The sequence below is a fragment of the Lithobates pipiens genome, unplaced genomic scaffold (assembly GCF_037356315.1).
Source record: "Lithobates pipiens isolate NorthernLeopardFrog02 unplaced genomic scaffold, aLitPip1_a1.2 Scaffold_19, whole genome shotgun sequence".
In the NCBI taxonomy this organism is placed as follows: Eukaryota; Metazoa; Chordata; class Amphibia; order Anura; family Ranidae; genus Lithobates; species Lithobates pipiens.
The window spans coordinates 474870027-474893584 of NW_027507764.1; the positions used below are offsets into that span (position 1 = coordinate 474870027).

General features: G+C 41.0%; 1 protein-coding gene across 6 annotated transcripts in view; it reads left to right on the forward strand.

The window, feature by feature from the left end:
• Positions 1-23558, forward strand: part of HNF4G (hepatocyte nuclear factor 4 gamma) — a 201992-nt gene that overhangs the window by 139017 nt on the left and 39417 nt on the right. For 4 of the 6 annotated variants that reach the window (XM_077492894.1, XM_077492893.1, XM_077492890.1 and 1 more), the window contains exon 2: positions 21052-21223. In XM_077492894.1, coding sequence (XP_077349020.1) covers positions 21078-21223 — 146 coding nt within the window. In that variant the 5' untranslated portion in view covers positions 21052-21077. Of the gene's footprint in view, positions 1-6630; positions 6660-21051; positions 21224-23558 lie in introns of all 6 variants that reach the window. The other 2 variants (XM_077492891.1, XM_077492892.1) reach the window with 1 other exon arrangement.

Sequence of the window (23558 nt, forward strand, 5' to 3'; positions counted from 1 at the left end):
CTCTCAGGGGTTGAACCTCAGATGGGACCTACTGTAGATTTATATTTATGTTGATTTCTTTTTTGCACTACTATATATATATATATATATATATATATATTATTTTTTTCTGTTTATTCAGCTTTATATTTTATATCGTTATTTTCTTGGATTTATGCAACCAATCATATTTGTATCTTGATTGAATCTATGTCTGTCCATGTATGGTATTTCACCTCTCCAAGTAACTCTGATTATCTTCTAATTGGCTAATTAATGACATGTGCTGCCAGGAGGGGTTTATCCACTATATATTGTGGCATTTTTACATCTGCTTTCTGTGTCTTTTATGGATAAAATACATTTTGAAGATTTTAATGAACAAGCAAGGAGTTGCAGACCATCTTTTATTAACTATCAAAAACCCTCTGGAAAAGTGATCTACTGTGGATCGCTTTCCAGATGGGTAACAAGATCTGGGTCTCCAGGTTCCCCACCCTTACCTATATAAGAATAGTTAAATGACAAGCCAGAGGTTTGCCTTAGTAACCAACGGAGCATTTTTTTTCTTTTTTGGGTGGGACACCCTAAAAAAAATTACATTAACATTCATAAAAATTCATAAAATATAGAAAAAAAAAACATTTGAAAAAAATTAATTTTCGTCTTCTGGGACATGTGTGTGTCCAAGAAAAGAACAGGCCGATTCACAAAACGCAGCACGACTCGCGCATGTGCAGTAGGAAATGGGCAGTGAAGCCGCAAGGCTCCACTGCCTGTTTCCCTACGTTAAGATGGCGGCACTGACACCCGATCTGGTGGACGGATCAGCCTCGGGCGGCCGACATCGCAGGCTCGCTGGACAGGTAAGTGTCCTTATTAAAAGTCAGCAGCTACAGTCAGGGCCGTCTTTAAGGCAGGGCAAAAATTGTTGTGGGGCCCAAAGCAGCTTCCTCATACTTGCCAACTATCTCAATTTTAAATTGCCTTGTCTCTTGAAGTTTTAGACCCGTGCTGTGTCCCGATATCTTAGTGTGAATTTCTGTTACTAATGCTGCCCAGCTCTGCCTATTGCCATGTACAGATGACTCACCTGCAGACCCTGTGTTTACATGCAAACAACCTGGATTGATATGTAAATAGCAGCATCATTAATATGTAAATAGCCGCAGTCCGCTGGAGTTGATATGTAAATAGAGGCAGCATTCATATGTATATCATGCCCCCCTGAGGTCATATAGACCATCACTTCTGCTGAATGCTGCCTAAAACTGTGGCCATTAAGTCCATCATCAGCATGTTCTGCAAAAGTAAGTAAATTGGAGGTGGAACCCTTTTTAAAAACTACATGGTGCCACAGCACCGTGAATTGTGTTGGATTTGAATATGCACATCTCAGCAGTCATTAACAATTAATGGCACTGCTGTGTATCTGCTAAAGGGCAGCAGGTTTCTGTGGTGTCAGGAAAGCCCCCTTACATTGGTTGTCAGTGTAAATTTGTCATTAAATTGGTGATCAGTGTACATTTCCCTTTAGATCAGCTGTAAGTGCAGAATTGCCCTTTACACTAGTGCTCTGTGTAAATCCCCCTCTACATTGGTGGTCAGGGTAAATCCGCCCTAACGATGGTGGTCTGTGTAGAAGTGTTACCTTACATTGGTGCTCAGTACAAATCTCCTTGACAATGGTTGTCCGTGTAAATGCTCCCTTATATGGAGGTCATTGTATATTCCCCATACACTGGTGGTTGGTGTAAATGTTCCTGAATTGTAATGATACACTGTAACCTCTGGCAACCAATCGCAATTGCTGCCTGGTCTGATTCAGTAAACAGATTTTGAGTCAAGCTGCTATTTATTATATGTCTCAGAGCAGGTGGAAAGCAAAATTACATGGAAGGTGGGGGGAAAGAAAATGTTTGCCTAGGGTCCAATCAGTATTAAAGATGGCCCTGGCTACAGTGTTTATAGCTGTTGACTTTAAAAAAAAATTGTGGCTGGAACACCACTTTAATTAAGGAAATGTCAAAAACTGCCTCCTGTCTTTATTTATTTTGACAATTTTTTGGTAAATGGAAAGGGGTACTTTGTATCCAATATTCATTCACATGGGGGGGGGGGGTATATGGGGGCTCCCTTGTTAAAGGGGGCTTCCAGATGCTGAAAACCCCTGGCCCGCAGACTCCCACAACCACAGCCCAGGGTTGTGGAGATGAGGTCCCCTGCCCCAAAGCACTCACCCCTCCATGTTGAGGGCATGTGGCCTGGTATTGTTCAGGAGGGGGGGGGTGCTCACTCGTGTCTGCTAGGGTGAATGCTCGGACAAGATTTAGTTATGGATTTTGGGGGGACCCCATGCCACTTTTTTTTAACATTTTACTATTGCCGGCAATGGTATTGTATTACCGGCAATTTAAAGGCTAAGTTCACCTTTGTTTACCTTTTTTTTCCCCTAAATTCCAGCTCCCCTATGCACCAATATAGGATTCATGTACTTTTTTTGCAAAAATATCAAATCTTTCCATAAAATTTACAGACACGTACTTCACTTGTCCTCATTCATGTCTCCAAACATATCTATTGCTTCTGTCTTACTTCCTGATCAGACTATAGGTGATGACACAGGAAGGAGTTGACCAGCTGACCTCATTAGTACACAGCCTGCATCATCCACCCTCCCATTTCCATGTGCACATTTTTAAAATGAAATGCAATCAATCAATGATCAGCCTTCTCAATAACTTCATAATATACAATCAGATTACATCGTGTATGGCCATCTTTATACAAATGCATAGAAGGGAGTGGACAGAAACGGTCAGCTGTCAAGCCCCTTTTACATCTATGCATAGTGGGAACTCGAATTCCCACATGCGTGGTTATTCTTTTAGCGAGGTGGGGAGGTGTTTTGGAGCATTTTAACTTATCACACATAGGGCCCACCTGAATGGGCTGCCCTATACACAGCAATTGCCCCAAGGAAGCTTCAGAACTTTTTTTTTGAGTGGAGCTTGATGTGTTTTTACGGCAATTTTTCTGAAATGCAAGGAAATGCACAGATGTGAAAAGAGCCTCATTGTTCTTGTGTTAAGGCACCAATTTCACTTTCAGGCCCCATTCACATCTAGCATAGTGGGAGTGAACCTTTGTGTGGGTCGTTTTTCCTGTGACACGTATAGGGCAGCCCATTGATTTCAATGGGCTGTGCTATATGTAATTTATGGGACATTTTGGGACATTTTGGCGTTTTGTGGGTTGCGTGTTTTTTACTGTGCGTAAAAAGCAGCATTTGCCACTAGTTTTTTTCACATGGTAAAATGAGTGTTTGCTTCTGTGTTTGGTGTGTGGTTAACAATTAATTGCACTAAAAGCGTCATTTTAGATGAGTTGGTTCCCTGGGGTTTGGTAAGGTGCCTGTGTGACATTGGTTGTTCACTGATCGGTGCACTACAGCGGGGATGATCCTGCTGGCGTCTTTTAGGGGTTTTCCACCGTTTCCTGGCAATTTTAAAGCTTCCGGTCGGGTGATCCTATTGTATGGTTTTTGGACATTGAGTGCCCAACCCCCCCCCCTGCAGCTACTAAGGCATGTAGAGGGGAGACTTGGATTGCCCATTTATCAATCCTGCCTGCATCCTTTTTTGCTTATGTGTTCCTATACCTGTATTTATCTGATATCTGCACTATATCATGGATTTGAATGAATTATCATTATTTATTTATTTGTGCATTTATGATGGAGTTTTTTTGTTTTGGGTATTGGTTTTTGATATGGATTCTGTCATTTTTACATTAGTGCAAATATATATATATATATTCATTTTTTTCTTTGATGCCCCTTTGAGGGTGTGGCCCTTTTTGACACTCAATTTTCAATTGCACCATTCCCTATAAAAGCTTGCCCATGGTGTAAGAGACTAGCCTAGCTCTGAGGAGGGGGGTGTGCCCCCGAAACGCGTTAGCTGTACCCTGTTTTCTGTGCATGTCCATGCACTGTGTTTATGGCCTTTTGTCAGTTGCATTTTGTGAGTACCCACTTTTATACAAACATTTCTTATTATTAAATTATCTCTGGTAATGCACTAGGTGTGTGCGCCTTCCATTTCTGTTTTTCTTGTAGGTAATTTTAGGTGTATAAAGATGGCCATATGCTATACAATCTGATTGTACACTCTCTTTTAGATCTGCCATCAATTATGTAGTACAAGGGCCTGCCTGACTGGATATAAAGTAATTGACCAGATTAGTGTTTCCCCCTATTATATAAATTTGGTAAATCTAAAGGAAATTGTACAATCAGATTGTGTAGTGTATGACCACCTTTATACACCTAAAATTACTAGTCGCGCTTTCAGTGCCATTAATTGTTAACGGCACACCAAACACAGAAGCAAACACACATTTTGGCATGTGAAAAAAAATGAATGGCAAATGCTGCAAAATGCACAGTAAAAAACACGTAACCCACAAAAATCCACAAGGTCCTATAAGCCACATATAGCACAGCCCATTGAAACCAGCAGGCTGCCTTATACGTGTCACGTATCAGGAAAAACGAGACACAAAACGTTCACTCCCACTATGCTAGATGTGAATGGATCCTAAAAGTGAAATTGGTGCATTAACACAAGAACAATGAGGCTCCATTCATATCTGTGCATTTCCTTGCATTTCAAAAATGCGCTGCACCAAAATTCGCAGTAAAAATGAACCAAGCTCCACTCTAAAAAAAAGTTCTGAAGCTTCTTTGGGTTGATTGCTTCATGTAGGGCATCTCATTTAGGTGGATGGGCTGCCCTATGTGTGATGAGTGAAAATGCTTCAAAACTCCTCCCCACGCTAAAAACAAAACGCATGTGGGGATGCGAGTGCCGCTATGCAGAGATGGGAACGGGGCTTGATACCTGAGTGTTTCTGTCCACTCCCTCATATGTACTTGTATAACGATGGCCATACACTATGCAATTTGATTGTATATTGTGTATTTAATGAGAAGGTTGATCACTGATTGAATTTCATTTTAAAAACGTGCAGCTGGGAGTGGGAGGGTGGATGATGCAGGGTGTGTGCTAATGAGGTCAGCTGGTCAACTCCTTCCTGTGTCATGACCTATAGTCTATAAGGAAGTAAGACAGAAGAAATAGATACGTTTTGAATCATGGATGTAGGACTGTAAGGTAAGTGTCTGTAAATTTTATGGAAAGCTTTAATATTTTTGTGAAAAAAGAACATGAATGCTATATTGGTGCATAGGGGAGTTGGAATTTAGAAGAAAAAAAAGGTGAACAAATGTGAGCTTTTAAATGTCATTTTTTTATTTAGAAATGTCTGTTTTGCTGTAGTAGGTTCACGGTACAGATGCACTACTTTACAGGCAGACTAAGGAGACCCCCCGCAGGCACTATATTTAAAGAAATTTTCAATTTTTATTGTTGCACTTTAGGGTGGGCGTCATTTGACGTCCTCTGCTTCCCAACATTGTGGAGAGTGCACACGTGCCACATTATCAGGGACCCGATGTGCCCGCAATGTCCGCCGGGCACCCGCGATTGCCTGGTAACAGAGCCGGGGCATGGATCTGTGTGTGTAAACATACAGATCCACGTTCTGTCAGGGGAGAGGAGAACTGATTGTATGTTCCTTGTACAGAGGAATACCGTTTAGTCTCCTCCCCTCATCAGTCCCCTCCCCCCACAATTAGAATCACTCCCTAGGACACATCCCCTATTTTGTAGATGCTATAACTTTTGCGCAAACCAATCAATATACGCTTATTGGGATTTTACCAAAAATATGTAGAAGAATACATATCAGCCTAAACTGAGGGAAAAAAAAATATATTTTTATAAAAAATAGGGTATTTATTATAGCAAAAATGAATAAATGTGTTTTTTTCAAAATTGTCGCTCTTTTTTTGTTCATAGGGCAAACAATAAAAAACGCAGAGGTGATCACCAAAAGAAAGCTCTATTTGTGGGGGAAAAAAAACTATCAAAATGTAATTTGTGTACAACGTCGTAAAACCAGGCAATTGTCATTAAAAGTGTGACAGCGCCGAAAGCTGAAAATTGGCTTGGGATGGAAGGGGATGAAAATGCCCTGTATTGAAGTGCTCAAAACCACTGCTCCTGTAAAAACACTCTTTTTAAAAAAACTTTTTCTTGCATTGATACATGTCACCCAGGGCAATACCTGGACCCCCACACCCTTTTTATGGCATATTACTTGCATATAAGCCTTCAAAATAAGAACTTTCAATTTTTTACGGTCGGGCCCTATAGACTTTAATAAGATTGTCCGTTCGAGTTAAAAAATTTTCTCTGTTCGGTAGTTCTGGTGCGAAAAGAACAAGTGGGTGTTCGGCCCAACTCTACTGACAAGTATGTATCTATACAAAATGTACTAGTTTAAGTACTAGTTACTAGTTTAAAAGTGTTCTGCTGTACTACATTTTTTTATCCAACCTCTATATTACTACATTTGTTATCTTGAAAAACCAATATAAAGGAAAGAGGGAAAAGAAGCACTTGTGTGGTTTAAGCAATTTTCTGGGTTTTAGATCTTTGTGGTTCATATAACTGAGGTTGTGGCAGGGATGTGCCCTTTGCCTATATATTGTGTGCTAAAATGTTTCCCTCTTTATCATTTCAGAAAGTTGGAAGGTATGAGTAGTAGGAAAGGTAAATATTGAGCTTGAAAATCATCTTACTATCAAACCAAAGAGGAAATTTTCTATAGAATTTCCATTATATCATATATTATTATTACATGAGTGTTTCTAACCGATGTGCAAAGCTATTGCTCAATGAATTCCTGTAGATAAGGATTGATTTGTGATCTTTAAATGGTTTACTACATTTCATTGAAAAAAATGATAAATATTTTTAATAACTCAGTTCATTCAATATTTATTGCGATATTAGGAACACTTTATTGTTCTTTTTAAAGTGGTTGTAAACACTTACACACCACTTTTACCTACAGGCTTACCTGTAGGTACCGTGAATATATATACAAAATCGGCACATGCGCACTGAAGAAACGGCTCGCTCGTGCCATTTTTTCAGTAGCTGTGCCGTTATCGCCAGCTCCCACGCGCATACATGGGAGTGACATCATTGCGGCTTCGGCCAATCACAGCGCTGGAGCCCGCTATACTTGGAAATAACTCTTTTAGGCATGTCGCTGGCCACAGTGATGTGCTGTTCTCGGGGGTTCGATCTAAGGCATTTTATAATGAGCTAGTATGCTATGCATGCTAGCTCAGTATGCCTTTCTCTTGCAGGTTTTTTTGTTTGTTTTTTCCATGGGTTTACAACCACTTTAAAGAGTAAAATTCTGAAAGTTTCATATTTTTTTTTTTTAACAATAGGATTGATGCAGCATACTGAATCACTGAGATAGATGTAATTTTGGTATTAAATTATATTGTTTGGCCTATCACTTAAGAAAGGTTAAAGCTTTAAAGGGTTCGTAAAGGTTAATTAAAATAAATAAAAATACCAAACGTATTACTACTTACCTGCTTTGCTCAAGGGTTTTGCACAGAGCAGCTCTGATCTTCTACTTCTGGGGTGCCCCACAGGTGCTCCTGGCTCCTCCCCTTCATCAGGTTCCCCAACTGAAAGCCATTTTCCCTGGAGGCACCTGTGCGGGCTCGCTCCTGAGTCCTGCTGCTGTGTCCATTGACACAGACAGGGGACTCCGCCCCACCCCCTGCTCCTGTGTCACTGAATTTGATTGACAGCAGTGGGAGCCAATGGCTGCTGCAATGCTGCTATTAATCTGTCCAATAAGGAGAAAGACAGTGGCCGGAACCGCTGGGCTGTTGCACTTCACTGGATCTGATCGGGCTCAGGTAAGGTCTGGGGTAAGGGGGGGGGGAGTTCTGCAGCAAAGAAGGTTTTTCACCATAATGCATAGTAAGCATTAAAGTGAATAACCTTGAAACTTTACAATTACTTTAATGATTGTTAAATGGGTAAATGATTTGGTGTGTGGACAGTCTTCCATTAAAGCTATGGGAATAAGATATAAAGGCAAGTGACTTCACCTTAAAAATAACTTTTTAAGCTGGAATTTGGCTTATGCTCTGTTCACACCAGATGTGTTGGCATGCATTGATCAACACATGCCAAGCCATTTATATTGTAAAATGAATGTAATTCAATAGGCACAGTTCACACCAGTGTATTAAACTGATATGTACTACCCTGCACTGAAAAGTAGAACATGCCTATATTTGCTTAAGGGCTCATTCACACCAGAAACTGCATGTTTACTGCACATTCTTGCATGCACAGTGATGTGCATTTGATATGCATTTTTTAAATGCATTTTCTTTGTACAATGGTTTTGCACAGAGAAGCCCTGATCCTCCTCATCTTAGGTCCCCTTTGGGCGCTCCTGGCCCCTCCCCTAAGCTTCTAGCTCTGGGGGCACTCCTTGGTGCTCGCTCCTGAGCCACCTGTGTGTGTCTATGAGACGCACAGGGCATGGCTCGGCCCCGCCCCCATCCCTCCTCACTGGCTGTGATTGACAGTGCCGAGGGACCCAGGAGAGCTTCTGCTCTTGTGCATATCACTGGGTTGGGATCGAGTTCAGGTGAGTATAGCTGTATAATGAAGGTTTTTTTACCTTCATGCATAGAATGCCGTAAGAACCAATTTAAAGCTGGCAATACAATACACCAGTAGAACTCATTTTTAGAAGCTTTGTGCGCTTTTCTATTGGTGGGGACAAATTGACATTCGTTTCCAAATGTAGTGATGAAAGAATTTGAAGTAGCGGGATGGAAATGTTTTTCTGGGATTAAACAATTTTGAAATCTGAATGTAGTTTTCATTTGAGAAAAATTGTACAAATCACCATGAAACATGTTTAATTCTGTAAATCTGGGATTCCATTCAAATAACAGATTTGAACAAAATATTAGGGGCTTTTCAATATATTAGTTGACCCAAAGATGGAAAAAAAGAATGTTCTAATGAACAATTTTTCCACAAACATTGAAATAGGCAGGAAATCAGGATACATTTCCCAAATCTCCACAGGCAATAACAAAAAGTTCGGAAAAGTTTCAAGCCTTCCATGTTTTATCGAAAAAAAAAAAATTGGTTGGAGTTGCTGGTCACCTTAGCCTGTTAATTAGACATTGAGGAAGCAGCAAAACATTGATGAGGTCACTCTTCTGCTCACATCTCCTGCCCTACCTAAAGCATGTAAAATGATCTGTATTTTCCTTCTTCATAACTCATTTCTGTGTATTTGTTATTCATGACAGCTATTAATTTTATATTTATATTAACTTAAGCTGCAAACGATAGTAATTATGATTCATGTGTTTGTGTGTCCTGACTCCTGAGATTGACCTCCAGTGAACAAAAAATAATAGAAAAAATTGCTGGCTGCACAACTTAGCTTATCAGAGTTGCCTGACCCACCTGGCTGTGCTTCTGCCTTACATGTTGACAGACCGGGCTGACTGGTAACGGCTAAGATACATGGGTGCAGCTACAGTACCTGCTCTCTTCTCCTTCATTGGAGGAATGCTGCAAAGAAGGACAAGATGACTGGACATTAAAGGGGTTGTAAAGCCAAAAAATGTTTTGTCAATATCTGAGCATAGATCATGAATCTAGCTGTTATTTCTGCCACATTTTTTTTTATTTACCTGTTAGATAAATAGGCTTTATCAGCACTTCCTCCTTTCCTCTCTGTATGTTCTCTTAAACTTCCGGGTTTTCGAGCATGCTTCCTGAAGCAAAGTCGTGGCTTCAAAGGAACTACAATTGATGCTTATCATTAGCATGCTCAGTTCCGCTTTTTCGCTGTGTGATGACGAACCTGGGCCACACTTCCACTTCAGCAAAAAAGTGGGTGTAGTAGGGTGGAGTAAAGGCGGGGCTGTGCTGAGATGGTCATTCAGATTACAATAGCAAGTAATGGGAGGCGGAGCTACAGCATTTTATACACGCCTGTGGCTCCCCTGCCTCCCATGCCTGTGAATGCACACAGCATCTCCCCGCAGGGATGTAGTCCCAAGGAAGGGGGCGAGCACGCTGACTAACCCCCAGCCAGAACGGCTCGGATGATGGGGGAAGGCTTCTAGAGGAGGAACAGGAAGTTGAAAATTCACACACAGAAAAAATACATTTACAAAGGAAAACAAAGGAAAAGGTAAGTGAACCAACAGTACACTACCTTAAAGGAACATATTGAGAAAATAAAAAGCAAACCTTTAGTATCACTTTAATTAAACCACAGCCAAACTGTGGCCACTAATGGGAGACTGCTTAAATTGATGGGGCTAAGGGAATATTTAGACATCATTCACATGGGTGTATTACAGAAATGTTTCTCAACTCCAGTCCTCAAGTAGTCCCAACAGGTCATGTTTTCCGACTTTCCATTATTTTGCTCAGGTGATTCGATCCATTTCACTGCCTTAGTAATTACCACGGCCATTTCATCTGAGGGAAAACATGACTTGTTGGGGGTACTTGAGGACTGGAGTTGAGAAACATTGTACTATAGCATACACCCAAGTGAGGGCTGTGTTTTGCTTGCATGGGATGCACAGGTGTTCCATGTATCCCCATGTAGGCAGTCTTAATCAAGTAAGCTGGGATGCAGCAATTGCACCGAATTTGGCAGCCATGTGGGTGCAGGTGCACATCTCCAAACACAGACAATGACAACCATTAAGCTTTTCAGCAACCATTAAGGTCCTTTCGTTAGACACCATGGAGGCAAGCAAGTACTTAATCTAGCAGTCAGAAGTCAAACACTAATAGCAAAGTGATATTAAGTCAAGGGTGTTCACAACTGAGGCTTTTCTGGCTAAACAATGGCTTGACAATGATGGTAGTCTGCAGCAAGCAGAACAATAAGGCCTACAGAAGGCAAAATATTTATAGTCAGTGCCACTGGTTAATTTGATCCAAGAGGGAAAATCCTCTAGTGCTGTGTCCACTGTCATAATCTCCAGCAGCAAAATTATGCAAATGGTAATGGCATAGATCACTCATATTGATAAGCATCTGCTCGACCTACTAAAAATAGATGTGAGCATATAATGAAATATTCACATCAACAAGGTGTACAATACAAGAAGAGTACAATACAACACAAAACAAGCAGTGTTATAATTTGTTCCAGTCCTTGTAAATGTTGCTTTAAATTGACAGCTTGGCCTTCATATACAGTTGTGCTCAAACGTTTACATACCCTGGCAGAAATTGTGAAATTTTGGCATTAATACGTTTTAAAACGTTTTTTTTTTTTTTTTTTTACTTTAATGTTTTTATTTTTATTTAACAGTATGCTATACATGGATTTCACTTTTTTACATGTGCATGCTGTAGCAATGTTACAGTATTAAGGTTGGTAGAGAATGAGTAGTAAAGTCAAATTATGACCTGTACAAATTCCGACGGGATTTCACTCAAGCTGTCTTGCATACACACGGTCACACCAAATTCCGACCATCAAGAACACTGTGACATACAACATGTACGACGAGAATAGTAAAAAGGAAGTTTAATAGCCAGTAGCCAGCAGCTTCTGTCTCGTAGTTGAATCTGAGCATGCGTGAGTTTTTGCACGTCGGAATTGCATACACACGATCGGAATTTCCGATAGAAACTTTGGAAAAATTAAGAACCTGCTCTCAATCTTTCTCTGGCGGATATTTGGCCAGCAAAATTACGATGCAGTATACACACGGTCGCATTTTCTGACGAAAAGCTCTCATTGGTCTTTTGCTGGCTGAAATTCCAACCGTGTGTACACGGCATAAGAAAGCAAATTAAAATAGAGAAACAAGGCTGGGTACAGTTCATAAACGTAAGAAACATAGGATAAATCTACAATAATGGAAGCGATTTACACATCAATGGTGACTCCCCAAAGGCAGTACAAGTGGGGGTTATCGTGCCACCATTACAGATGAGCAGTACAAGCTGGGTGGTTGAGCCAGTCTGACCACTGTGCGCAGAACGATTGGCTTTTGCCATTTTTAACAGAGAACATGAATTTGTATTAGGTCTGAATGTTGAGGTGTGGCAGAAATTAGGCAAAGTCCAGTGGATCTATGCATTTCCAACTGGAGGCAATCACTTTTTTTGCAGCAATCAAGCTATGAATTATAAAAGCAAGATGGGACTTAGGCCATTGGTTGCGCTGTAGTAGAAGGAGGGCCATAGTTGGATCTGGCTTTGTTTGTAGCCAGTAATTGTAGAGAGGAATTGGAACATCTGTTCCCAAACAAGGATGATTTTGGTGCAATGCCACCAGACATGCAAGAGGGAGCCTGTCTCACCACAATTCCTCTAACATGATGGTGATGTATTTCTGGAGAATTTGGAGATCCGTTATGGGTTAAGATAACAGTGGTGTACAAATTTTAGGTGGGCTTCCCAATGTGAGGTACAGTGGGAAACTTTTAGAAGATTATTGGTTGCATTGTTCCTTTAAGCAAGACTGAAAGTGCTGGAAAGGTCGAATTCCCAGGATTTCATTGATGGGGTTCCCTCCTGGGAAATAGGGCTTAGGAGTAGTCGGTAGAAAAAAGTAATGCCCTTTTGCAGGGTTTAGGAAAAGCGTAGAAGGAGAGTACTTCTTGCTGTATTAAATTGACTGATTTGAGGATGGATCCCAATATGTGACAAATACATAGGTATTTGTAAAAGCCTCTGTGAGGAAGGTTGTAGCACTTCTGAAGATCTTCATAGGAGGGTAGTTTGGCATTTACTAGAAGGTGATCGATTGAGTGAACAAAAAACTGTATTTTATTAAATGATATTAATCACATGAAGCCATTTATTATCACATAATTATTTGGATCCTTTTTAAATCATAATGATAACAGAAATCACCCAAATGGCCCTGCCAGTCATTACTGTTTAATCACTTATTAAGACGTTTAAAATTAGGGGCTTATTAGATACCAAGTCAAGTTCAGGTAGACCAAGAAAGGATGCAGCCACAACTGGCTGAAGAATTGTTCAGGATACAAAGAAAAACCCATAGGTAACTTCAGGCAAAATACAGGGTGCTCTCCAAAAAGACGGTGTGGTTGTTTTTAAGGAGCACAATTCAACCATACTTGAACAAAAAAGAGCTGTATGGTTGAGCTGCCAGAAGGAAGCTTTTACTGTGCCAATGCCAGAAAAAAAAACAAAAAACAATGAGGCATGTGAAGGTGTTGTTGGGCATATTGTAACCAGGCTTTTTTGTGAAATTTTTACAGTAAAGGCTTCTTTCTGGCTTCTTACTTGACCACGCAGCTCTTTTTTGTTCAAGTATCATCATATTGTGCTCCTTAAAAAAAAAAAAAACACACACCATCTTTTTCCAGAGTAGCCTGTATTTCTCCTGAGGCTACTTGTGGGTTTTTCTTTATATCCCGATACAGTTCCTGTGACAGTTGTGGCTGAAATCTTTCTTGATCTACTTGACCTTGGCTTGGTATCAAGAGATCCCAAAATTTTCCACTTCTTATTAAGTGATTGATCAGTACTAACTGGCATAGTCAAGGCTTTGGATATAATTTTTATATCCTTTTCCATTTTTGTACCATTTCATTATCTTGTTACGCAGGTCTTTTAACCGTTCTTTTCTACCTCCTCATGGCTCAGTGTCTAGCATGCTTAGTGCATCCACGTGAGAGCTAACAATCTCATTGACTATTTATAAACAGACAATAATTGTGCTTTAAAAAGCCAAAAATGTTGAACATTAACCTTTCATTTCCATTTTAACCTGTGTGTGTCACCTTCGGTGTCTGTACCAAGGCCAAACAGCCCAGGGTATGAAAACTTTTTATCAGTGTCATTTGGGTGATTTCTGTTGTCAGTATGATTTAAAAAGGATCCAAAAAACGATGTGATAATAAATGGCTTCATGTGATTGCTATCCTTAAATAAAAGATAGTTTTTTTCAACATTAATGCCAACATTTCACAATTTTCGGCCGGGGTATGCAAACTTTTTAGCACAACTGTAAAGTTACATGAAAAATATAAATTAAGCAGAGTTTAACAGAATATTTAGGAGGGACACCTTTCAGGGCCAGAGAAAAAATAATGGCATGCAAAACAGGCCATTCACTGGACATATATGGGTGTTTCCAAGTGGGTGGGTGTTACTTTACTGTGTATGCTTTATGCTGTGGCACCTTTTACCGCTTGCTTTGCAATTTTAGACAGAATCGGGCCTGGGGGTATCAAAGAGAAAAGGTCTCAGTAAAATAACACCTATTGTGGGTGACAGTAGGAGTAAAATAAATCCCATCACTGGTGTTAGTGAGAATAAACGTAGACCCATAATTGGTGTCAGTGGGAATAAGTGAGTCCCATCATTGATGTCAGTGTTTAAAAAAAATCCAAATGCACACCTTCTCTGCTATTATGAGTAACGCTAACACTACTTTCTTCCTTTGCCAGGGTCTGCATTAGATTATGTCATCGGTCAGAGGGAAGTGAGTAGTGTAAAGCCCCGTACACACGATCAGACTTTCTGACGGGAAATTTTCGATGTCAGGCTGTTGACGGAAAATCCGATCGTGTGTATGCTCCATCGGACAATTGTTGTCGGACTTTCTGCCAACAAATGTTGGCTAGCATGTCTTCAAATTTTCCGCCAACAAATATGTGTTGTCAGATTTTCTCATCATGTGTACACAAATCCGTTGGACAAAAGTCCAAAGTACAAACACGCATGCTCAGAAGCAAGGACGAGCCAGAAGCGGTTGGTCTTGTAAACTAGCATTCGTAATGGAGAATTAACATTAGTAACGTGGCAAATTATGAAATCTCCAAATGCAGCACACAATTCTCTTCTTCTTTAATGGGATAATAATGAAGCTGCTTTGCTGGTGATACTGATGGAGTTATTGAAAACGAATTTTCAAAAGTTTTTTACAAGCATACTATTATTATGTTTTTTTTTTTATTTGGGCAAGTTACCACAACACCATTATCCTGTAGTTTTTAAGATTAAAGATACAACTATGTTGGTGTCCCTTGTCAATTTTACATTGTATTTTTTTAAATGCTTGTGCCTACTCCCAAACTGTCATCTGAAGAAAAACACAGCCAAGTATTATTCTCCACAATTTTTTTATTGTGCATTAAAAAAAGAAAACAAATAAAATTAGACTTGCTATCTGCCAATAGAACTTAACCAAAAAGTGCATTCTATGCATCCAACAATATAGAAAATATAACAAATCAAATTATTATTCAACCAAAAAAATGTCAAAGCAATAACTCCAAGGCCAATAATAAATAACATGTTATCTCCTCTGATTCCGTAACATGTCTGGTTGATGAATGGCTGTTCAGAGAGCACAAAATGAAAAGCGCTAAATGAAAAATGCTAAAAGAAAAGCGTGAATCAACACTCACCAAACACGAAATTAGCAGAAGGAGCCCAAAGGGTGGCACTAAGGAGCTGAAAAACCACGTAGTACGTCTAGTAGTACGTCACTACGTTCGTAATTGTTGGCCAACATTTGTGTGACCAAGTGTATGCAAGACAAGTTTGAGACAACACCCTTTGGACAACATTCCACGGTTTTGTTGGCGGAAAGTCCGATCATGTGTACGAGGCATTAGAGTTCCTCTGCCCCAGCTCTTTGTTTCTGTATGACAGCACGGATTGGTTGAGCTGTCTGTCATTGCGGGTTGTGCTGATGAGACCTGTGTCTGCCAAAGGTAACGATACTGAGTACTGGTACATACCAGCTGAAAGAAAGCCCCAAGCAGGACTTTATATTATGATTACTCACCAGCTGACAGCATCTCCCTTTCATACTTGTCATTTGTCCTCACTGTCTTTAGCAACGGCAAAATATCGCTCCTTTTGATGCCAATAAATGTGTTTCTTATTTTTGTTTGAACATAGTGTGCTGGTGGTATCTTGGATTGGGACTTATGTTTTAACACATTTTATAATTGGGTCATATTGCTGCATGGACTGCACTGAATTTTTGTATTTATTGTCCCTTTCATCCTTGGCATTGCTGCAGAAAAAAATTTCTCATATGCATTCAATGGGCAGAAGGCAAGGTGGGAGCCTTTTCATTAGCAGCTCTTAAGACCAGTAATTTTATAGCCATGCAGAGTGCATAGTCTCCTGGATCTTGCAAACAGTATGGAAGCATAAATATAGAATCCCTGGACTGCCCTGCAGGATGCGGGACACTTGACAACTATGGCATACTATCATTACAAGTATTAGCCTCAAACTGAATATATTAAACTCATACAGAATATACGCATCACGATAGTGGTTCTTTAAATACTGACATATTCATTTTTTTTATTCTGTGACTTATTGAATACAGAAAAAGCACTGCACCTAATCCAGCTACAAGTCCTGTATAACTTTGATATTCCAAATGAAATGGATTGGTAACCTAGCCATGGATCCATTTCCCCCCCTCTATGCTTTGCTGTGTTTCTTAATGGTGTATGATTGTGGTAAACACATTGATGGAAAGCTCCTTGGAAACAGGGATGATGTGACAGGTTTTCTCATGCCACATACACATGACCGGACTTTTCGACGGACTAGGTCTGACCGTCTGACGGTCTTCCAGACGGACTTTCGGCGGAGTTCCGATGGACTTTCTGAACAAACGGACTTGACCACACACAAGCACACCAAAGTCCGACAGATTTGAACGTGATGATGTACGACCGGACCAGAATAAGGAAGTTCATAGCCAGTAGCCAATAGCTGCCCTAGCGTCGGTTTTCGTCCGTCGGACTAGCATAGAGACGAACGGATTTTTCGACCAGACTCAAGTCCGTCGGAAAGATTTGAAACATGTTTTAAATATAAAGTCTGTCTGATTTTTAAACAGCAAAGGTCCGATGAAGCCCACACAGGATTGAATTGTCCGGTAGATTTGTTCCGTCAGACCTTTGCTGTCAAAAAGTTTGGTCGTGTGTACGCAGCATTACTATGACTATGAAGTACCATATAATAATATACATTTTTACTTTTTACTGTGATACCATAACCTTTTTTTTTTTGTATTGAAGCTAGTATGGCTGAGAAGTACACTAAATTATTTTTATAGCTGTAGTAGCTATAACTTGCATAGTTCAAAAAAAGAAATTAATTGATGCAGACCTGACAGTTTTGAAAATGTATTAACATATGTCAGGAATGTGAATGCACCCAAGAACGCTAATTTACTAAAGGAGTTGAGAATCTGAATATTCACTTAAATTATCCATATGTAAAGTAGTTTCCCCTTCACTTTCAATACCCAACGGTTCAGATTAATTAATAAAAAGAAAATAGCCTTTTGCATGACTGGATAACTTATATGCAGGGCCGTTGATAAGGCAGTAAAGCCAGCCCTCCTGTAATGGGCCCAAGCCCCATCAAAATGGGGGGCCCGGGACCTGCTGAGCAGGAGAGCCAGCTGTACTGCCATGTGATATCTGTCAATCCCCCTGCAGTGCTGCTGGCTTTTTCCCTCAGGCAGCTTTGCAGGGGGATCGGTTCTACATACTTGCAAAGTGTTGGAGCAGCAGGGACACCTGTCACCTCATAGGTCCTGAAACTCCCCTCTGTCTTCTTCCAGCTAACAGCCGGCAGTGTTATCTCTTATCAGCGTGATGAAAGAGCAGGAAGCTTGCTCCACCTGATCCCCCTCCCTCCAGACCGTGCTCTGTGTTTACTGCAGTTCTGGCTGTAGGGTTTGAATGGATTAGCTGGAGGGGGTGAGTGTGTGTTAGACATGTGCAATTCGTTTCGGACTAATTCGAAAATTCATACAAATTTCCATAGATTTGTACATTTGGGAGGATCCGAAATATGAATTGCTATGCTTCCGAATTTTATACGAAATATGAAATTTCGTTTACGCATTCCTGATCCAAATTCCGTTACAACAGAAATGTGACTGGTGTTTTGTTGACCAATCAGAGGTTTTCTTCTGCTGCTGAGTGAGGGTTGGGAAAATTACCTTTTTTAATATGGGAGTGGGAGACTGGTACTGGTAGTCGATGGGAGATTCAGAATCCGACAAAATAAGAATTTTTGTTAATTATGATTATTAGTTATGATGAAGTTAAAAACCCAAGAAGTCAGCACAGCACAGGAATGGTGGGAGCCTCTCATAATGATAAATTCATCATAACAAATGTTCGTAATTGTTACGAAAAGCTAACAAACTGAAAACGAAAATTCAAAATAACGGCTAATACGAAACAGAATGGAACGAAACGAAACACATTTATTGACAGCATACATGTCTAATGTGTGTATGTGTGGGAGCGGGGGTTGCTGCTGGAATGAAACGACAGAAACTTTAGGATTTTGGAGAGGTGGTGAATATGCCAGGGGGCAGCCTAGAACTGCATACAGATAGACACTAGCTGCCACTGCAGTGCTGGAGATAGGAGCCAGTGAATACATCTCTCTCTAACTGACAGACATCTCTGCCCAGTCATTTCTATATGCCACCCCTAAGGCTCCATTCATACTTCACATAGCATGATCACACATTCCTAAACCCCTTTTTTCCCCTTGTTTTTTGCACATAGGGTTGCACCAGAAGCGTAACTAGAACCTGCAGGGCTCTGGTGCAAGATACCATGAAGGGCCCATCCTGATATCCAGCAGGGGCCCATCCCTCTGGGCCTGGGGCCCTTCCCAATGATCCTGAGGCCCTTTACTCCTGTCACAGGGCCCTTTATTACAGTCCCATAGCAGGACCCATTCACATGTTCTGCAGTGGGCCCCCTTCCTGCTGTCTTGGGGCCGCCCAAGAGTGGAAGAACACCAGGGCTCAGTCACATGGGTGATCTTTCCTACCCTGGTAGTTCTGCCACTGGTATCAGTAGTTTTTATGTTTGTTATTATATCTATGGGCAGCAGGACTTAGGTCGGTCATAGGTGGTTCGGTGTAAGTAATATTTTGTTGACCCTCATGGGCTCCTCTGCCCCTCCCCCCTCTTCTGAGACTTGTAGTTTGGCCCTCTCTGGATCCCCCTTCCCCCATGATGGGTCCTCTGCCCCCTTCCACTGACTGGTGTATGACTCAGAAACAGGAAGGCAGGGCTGGCTCAGTGACCGGGGTAGGGTTACCAGTCTCTAATCACTTCCCCAATGAAAGGTCCTCTTTAACCCTCCCACTTGCCAGTGAAAGGTTAAGGGACAGGAGGTTGGATCGGGATCAGTGACAGGGGGCATGTTTACCAGTCTCCAATCCCCTCCCCATGATAGGACCTCTTTACCCCTCCCACTGACTGGTATAAGGCTCAGGGACAGGACAGTGAGTGGGTTCAGTGAGGGGGGCAGGATTACCAGTCTCTCAATCCCCTCCCCCATGACAGATCCTCTTTCCCCCATCCCACTGATTAGTATATGGCTCAGTGACAGAAGGGTGAAGCAGGCTTAGGGACATGGCACAGTGTTTCAATTAACATACCAGTCTGGTTCATGTGTGCTCCCACCATGCTATCAATGTCCAGGGGGGACAAGGGGCTGCAATCTGCTCCTCTCCTGCACTACTGCACCATCACTGTCCACCACCCGCCCTACCCCTTCTGATGCTCCCTCGCACCGTGCTGGGTACTATGGATTTGAGCAAAGGGGAGCTACATGGGCCTCCTGAGCATGGGGTCACAATTGAGACCCCTGAGACCCCTATAGCTACGCCCCTGGGTAGCCCATTCACTTGAACGGGTTGCCCAAATGTGTGACAAATATATCATAGAGGCTCTAGGACCTTTTAAGACATGCAGATTTGCAAATCTGCCAAATGACAAAATGTGGGTCTGCTAATTGTATTTGGGGTGCCATTAACAATTAATGACACCACCAGCACCATGGGCATTTACAGTGCATTATTGAAATGCACTGCAAAATGTGTGTTATATGGACATTTTGCCACACATTCAGGAAACATCAAATGTGAATGCAGCCTAGGGGCTTTTTCACATGCAGCTGAGCCATGGATTTACTGCTATTCCTGGCTGCCCACCCCCCAAATTCTAATATCATCAGACAGGGCTTTATACATGCCATTGCTGCGATGCTTTACTTCACAGCTGCAGCATTTTTAATGCAGGCTGCAGAGTTTTATAGGCAGTACCACCTGTCAAACTCCCTATTGAGTTCAATGGGCCACTCTGCAACTTGAAGCCAAACACTTGGCTCACAGTTGCAATGTAGTCTTGAAATGTAAAATTGCCATTAAGCAATTAAAAAAAAGGTATAAAAAAAATAGGTGGCAGTAGTGATGCTATAGTTTCTGCCATGTCTGTAAAGCATGCAATTGCGACCATGGTATACTGTATTAGCGAACTTACACAGGACCCCCCCCATCCCGCCGAGCTGCAGCATGATTATCTCCCGCTCTGAGCCCTGCCATAGCCTCCACACCGGAACAGGTCTTAGTAATCCCCTTGGCTTAATCTCCAAAATGTCCCCCATCAGGAGGTATGTTTGGAAGCATTCTAATTGGTTGGCGCTGTCACAATCAGATCCCGCATAGCCCGTCCTCTTAGCAGAGAAGAAGTAAAGAGAATGCCAAGGGGATTTCTAAGCCCTGGTCCAGTGAGGCGGCGATAGCTGGGCTCAGAACTGACTCAGAACTGGAGATTGCCACGCTGCAGATCAGCAGGACTGGGGGGGGGGGGGGGGCGAGGAGGGGGTCCTGGGCAAGTTCACCTTGCAGATTTTTCTGTAAAGGGGAATTTACACTTTAAGGTAAAAACCTTCTGCCACCACGTTAAGATGGCACACAGTGAGGGTGCTAGAGATTTCTATGGGAGATAGAAAGGAGAATCCAGACACTGGAAGCAATGACATGCTGCTGTTCCCACAGTCCTGATCCTGGGACAGAGCCTGGGATAAAGCTGTAGTGGGACAGTTTACCAAAAAACTTGACTGTCCTGGCAAATCCAGGACAATTGGAAAGCATGCATAAATATGATCTGTATTAAAAAGGTTTGTTTACATGGTTACATGGGGTAATGGTGGATTATGTATTGCATGAATATAACTTTATTTATCAAACATAAAATGTCTACTTTTTCCTTAGAAAGTTCCCCTGGAGAATCAATCAACATGAATGGAATTGACAATGGAATCAACAGTGTATGTTCAATTTGTGGAGACAGAGCTACAGGAAAACATTATGGAGCCTCCAGCTGTGATGGATGTAAGGGGTTCTTCAGACGTAGCATCAGGAAGAGTCATGTGTACTCTTGCAGGTATTGTACATCTTTACTCACAATATTATCTATAATAGTGAATCTGCCACACATAATCTAAATATTGTACACTAAGCTAAACCACTTAATTAATTAATTTTTACTGAAAGCAACAAATTAAATGAATCCGTAAACTGCTACTGCCATCTCTTCCATGGGTTCTCCCTTCCATGGGTTTCCTCCAACATTCCAAAGACATGCCTCTAGGGCAGGGGTGTCCAAACCTTTTTCAAAAAGGGCCAGATTTGATGAAGTGAACATGCGTGAGGGCCGACTATTTTGCCTGACATTCTTTGAACCATTAAAATTCAGTCTAAAGCCTGGTACACACAAACAGATTGTTGGCCAACAGAGGGTCAGACTTTTGTCAAAAGGGTGTGTACCTGGATCTTGTCTTGCATACTAACGATACACAATTGTCGGCCAACAAATACAAACGTAGTGACGTACTACATGGAATTTCAGCTCTTGAGCTCCTTCTGCTAATGTCGTCTTTGGTGAGCATTGATTCCGAGCATGCCTGTTTGTACTTTGGACTTGTGTAGCAGACTTGTGTACAGACGATATGAAAATATGACAACAGAATGTTGTCCACCAAAAATGTACAAGCCTGCCATCCAACATTTGTTGGCCGAAAGTTGGACAACAATTGTCTGAAGGAGCGTACTAACGGTCGAATTTTAGGGCAACAGTCTGTCACCCCACAATTCCCTGCCAACAATTGGATCATGTGTACAAGGCTTTAGTGTGTTTGTCCGAGCACTAATACACTGCCCAACAAGAATTCTCATATATATATATATATATATATATATATATATATATATATATATATATATATATATATATATATACACACCTTTGGTCGCCACCAATGAATCCACGAGCGCCACTCAGGACTAAGGATCAGCTCGGTCATGTTATTTACATATACCGTATTTATCAGTGTATAACACGCACCTTCACTTTAAGTGGGAAGTTTCAGAAAAAACTTACATTTTAAATAAAGAACTGTGAAGCAAAAAAATGGGTTAGTGCACATCAATGCAGTCTATTCAGTGCCAATCAATGCAGCCTAATCAGTGCCTCACCAATGCCATGGATGCAGCCTCACCATTGCCATGAATGTAGCCTCACAAGTGCCATAAATTCAGCCTCACCATTGCCATGAATGCAGCCTCACCATTGCCATGAATGCAGTCGCACCGTTGCCATGAATTCAATCTTACCATTGCCATGAATGCAGACTTATCATTGCCATGAATACAGCCTCACCATTGCTATGAATACAGCCACACCATTGCCATGAATACAGCCTCCCCATTGCCATGAATGCAGCCTTACCATTGCCATGAATGCAGCCTTACCATTGCCATGAATGCAGCCTTACCATTGCCATGAATGCAGATTCACCTCTTTTACCACTTCAGCCCCACAGTATTTTTTACTTTTTGCTAAAATAAATATCCCCAATTTAAAAAATAAAATAAAAATGTCTTCATCAGTTTAGGCCAATATATATTTTTCTACATATTTTTTGGCAAACAAAATCGCAATAAGCCTATATTGATTGGTTTGTGCAAAAGTTATGGTGTCTACAAACTATGGGAAAGATTTATGACATTTTTATGGCATTTTTATTATTATTATTATTATTTTTTAACTAGTAATGGTGGTGATCTGTGATTTTTAGTGGTACTATGACATTGCGACGGACAGATCTGAGATTTTTGACACATTTTTGGTACCATTGACATTTATACAGCATATCAGTTCTGTGTAAATTTCACAGGCAGTGAAGGTTTTAACCAATAAAACAAATGTCTACCAGCGCAAATAATAATAACCTTAATCACTATGTAGTGATATGTGTAGTGGGTGATATAACAAAATCCCACCAAAAAAAATAAAAAATGCACTCACTTCACATATAGAATATACATAACAAAACAGTGTTGCGCTTCCTAAATAACTACCAATAACGCCTTAAAAAATAATAAATGATTAACTTGCAATGTAGCAAGATACTGAGTGCACAATCAAATATTCGTGTTCCCTGACTGGGAATAGTGAACAATAGACAATAAAGATAAAGTCCACACATTCAAAAAAAAATGTATTGAATAAAAATAAGAGTCTAAATGCACAAATATAATCCTCAGAGTCTTCTGCACAAAACACACACAACACACTACTGGTGCATAAATGTTGAAAATGCAAGTGCTCTCCTCCGCCTCAATATCCTAGCCACTCACCTCACATTCTGACCCCTGTTTCACCAGAAGGTCAGATAAAGCAGGTTCCCTCTCTGGGATACAGACAGATCAGCTGGTCA